The sequence below is a fragment of the Mus pahari genome, chromosome 1, assembly GCF_900095145.1.
Source record: "Mus pahari chromosome 1, PAHARI_EIJ_v1.1, whole genome shotgun sequence".
Lineage (NCBI taxonomy): Eukaryota > Metazoa > Chordata > Mammalia > Rodentia > Muridae > Mus > Mus pahari.
The window spans coordinates 148,293,036-148,296,370 of NC_034590.1; the positions used below are offsets into that span (position 1 = coordinate 148,293,036).

Sequence of the window (3,335 nt, forward strand, 5' to 3'; positions counted from 1 at the left end):
ACCCCCAATTTCACAATCTGCTGCCTCAGCCTCCCAGGTGCTAGGATTATAGGCCTGCACCACCCTAGCCAGTCCTCGGCGGCGGCAGCGTTTCCTTCTTGACTTCATCCCGCCCACAGCATCGCGACCTGGGCCGGAGTCTCCTTTCTCCAGTTTGTTCCCGTTTGGAAGCCGCCTAGCTTGGCAGTAGGGTCAGGATGGAGAGCACTTAAGAGACCGAGGTTTGGAACTTTCAGAACTTTAGCTAGGTAATCTTCATCGCTCTCTGGAAGATAAAGACCTCTTTCCATTTTGCCCCTTAATCTTAAAGACTGAGAGCGGGGCTCCCGATCAACGCCGCCATCCCGCTCCCGCCCGGCGCTCCCACACTCGGCTCGCCGGCTTGCGGCGCGCGGGGGCCCACGTGTCGGTGACGTCACTTCCGGCGTGCCGACGCTAAGTCCGGCGTGCCGGCGTCTGCGTCAGCAGAGAGCGGGGTTGGGGGCACCGGGTTTGAAGTGGTGCGGGTCAGAGCGGCGCCGCCTCCGCCCGTGCGTGTGAGACCCCGGTCGCTGCGGAGACGAGCTCGGGTGGCCGGCCCATGCCGGAAGGCCCGTGCCGGCCGCTCCACGCCGCGCCGCCTGCCGCCCTGCGCCCGGCGGCCTGGGCCTGCGCCGCTCTGCTCGGGAAACGAACGCCGGAGCGGCGCGGCGTGTAGCTTCCCCGGGAGTTCCGAACCGCCGGCGCCGGCCATGGCGGTCTCCAGGTGGGTGTCGCCGCCCGTCAGCTAACGGGGAGCGCGCGCGGGCGGGCGGGCAAGGCTGGCGGTCGGCTCCCGGCGCGGCGGTGCGGGGCGTGAGCGCCGCTTCTCGCTCGCTCGCTCGCCCAGACTTCCGAAGCTTCCCTCGGCTGGCAGGCGCGATGGACTCGGGTTACCCGGGGAAGTCGGCTCAAGAAGCGCTTTTTTCCTCGTTAAATGTGACTCGGCGCGTTCGTTCTAGCTTTCTTTTTTTTCTTCACCACGTTGCTCCTCTTTGGTTTCTCTTCCCTCTTTGAATTTCTAGGCGAGTTTCTTTTCTTTTTCTCTCGTAGTATCAAAGTCTGTTCCCTAACCACCATTTCACGGCAAAACTTGGTAGTAACTGTCGATGGAGGCGGGGGTTGAAATACTGTTCCCTAAGAGACCATCTGGTTATGCTAAATTTTAAAAACATTTACAGCGTAAGGGGTTATAGTCTTACTTTTTTTCTTGAGGTCTAATTCCTCCTTTTTGTTCAGCAGTAAGTATTCTGTCAATCAGCGTGTGGTCTTAAGCAGATGACTAGCATCTTTTCCCAAGCGATATCACAGAGCTTCAATTATTGTAAAATTTTGCCCACGTGGAAGAGTCTGGGAAAATTACAGAAAAACGTACAAACATTTAACTTGTATAGCTTCTGATGATAGAATGGGTTGAAAACTTGGAAATGATTTTGGTGTCTCGATGACGTTTAAGTAGTCGGGATGTCTCTCGGTGTTTAGTCGTTAAGAGTTACCAAGTCCTTTAGGGATGATGAGTTAATGAGAATCGAGATAAATGATGAAAATAAACAGCTTTCACTAATTTTTTGAAATTAGTTGAACACTTTCCTTTATGCACAGTGTGTGATGAAGTTTTCTCTTAGAAGGAGGGACTAACTACTAACCCAAGTCACAGACTCCCTAGGTAACAACTGATGAAATAGTGTGTGGGAGAATCCCATGGGAGTTGAGTGAAGGGAGTTGCTAGGTACTGGTAGTAGGGGCACCTAATTTTTATTTCATAAGCAGATTTATCCACTCAGTGGGAGAAAGACTTTTATTTCAGCACCTATGAAACTGCTTTAAGAGAATACAAGTGATGTTTATTTCTGCAAGTACAGATAGATTTATCTTATAATTTATCTTCCATGTAAATGCATACGTATATACACCAGAAATATGTTGGAACATGAACGACATGAGATTTTTTTTTTTTTCTTCGAGACAGGGTTTCTCTGTGTAGCCCTGGCTGTCCTGGAACTCACTCTGTAGACCAGGCTGGCCTCCAAATCCGCCTGCCTCTGCCTCCCAAGTGCTGGGATTAAAGGCGTGCGCCACCACTGCCTGGCTACAGCATGAGATTTAAAGTCTCCTTTTTTCTCTTCTTTGAGACAAGGGGCTCCTGTAGCCCAGGCTAGCCTCGAACTCTGAAGAAGCTCTGGTTCTGGGATTAGAGGTGTGGTGTTACCTGGCCTTCTCAGGCTTTTTTAATTTAAGGGAATTAGTACTTTATTTCATGAAGTAGGTTTATATTTGTACAATGTTGGAAAGTTTTATAGAGGCAAAATGATAGTGCTTTAAAAGATTCACCTTCTTTGCTTAGCACTAATCTATAGACCCAAGTTTTGAAAGAAAGAGTGGGCTTTAAAGGCTTTTGGTCCTCATTGTCTGTTTTCAAAGAGAACTGCTGTTTGTTGTTCCTGTTTTCTTTTTTCTTTTTTTTTTTCTTACTGCCATAATTAAAGTCAGCCACATTTTATAGAAGCTTCTTCCGTGCTTGGTTTAGTAATCTAAATTTAAGCAAAGGTTTTGGATGCCTTGCTTGGGAGGAGGTATTGGACTTTTAAAAATATTTGTGGATTCAGTTTGAAAAACAAACTTTGTAGTTTCAGGTATGATGTCATGCACTAAGCATAAGTCTGTGCTAAATAAGCTTTATTTTTCTCTTGTTGGTATTGTGGAAGTGGGGATTCATTTAAGTTCTTTTATGTAAAATAGGCAGAATATAGTTTGAGAAATGGCGATCGTATGCCATAATCAAATGAATACTTTTGCACTGTTTATGTCAATGTACTGAGAAGCCTTACATTTTTAAGACCCCTTAACCTTACCCCACAAGGGTTTCTCTGTGTAACCTTGGCTGTCCTGGAACTTGTTCTGGTTCTGTAGAGTACACTAGCTTTGAATTTAGAGATCCACCTGCCTCTGCCTCCTGAGTGCTGCGCCACCACGCCCGGCCTTCCTGTCTTTTTCATTTCCTCTATCTAGCCAGCCACTAGGTCCAATCCTGCCCCACCTTTCTAAGCTTCCTGCAGCCCCTCTTTCTGACTTTCTATAATTGCCGCAGTCATCCAAACTCCAAACGTCTAGTCCAAGACATCTGCAACAGGGGCGGGGGCGAGTGTGCACTCTCACACACACACTCAACCACACAAACACTCTTTTCTTTTTTCTTCCATCTTTTTAAAAAAAATTATCAGCTGGGCCTTTAATCCCAGCACTTGGGAGGCAGAGGCAGGAGGATTTCTGAGTTCGAGGCCAGCCTGGTCTACAAAGTGAGTTCCAGGATAGCCAGG

General features: G+C 48.3%; 1 protein-coding gene across 1 annotated transcript in view; it reads left to right on the forward strand.

Moving 5' to 3' along the window:
* The first annotated feature begins 450 nt into the window (after positions 1 to 450).
* The window catches only part of Btaf1 (B-TFIID TATA-box binding protein associated factor 1), an 87,361-nt gene continuing 84,476 nt past the window's right edge, over positions 451 to 3,335 (forward strand). The window contains exon 1 of the mRNA XM_021194493.2: positions 451 to 745. Coding sequence (XP_021050152.1) covers positions 732 to 745 — 14 coding nt within the window. The 5' untranslated portion in view covers positions 451 to 731. The remainder of the gene's footprint in view (positions 746 to 3,335) is intronic.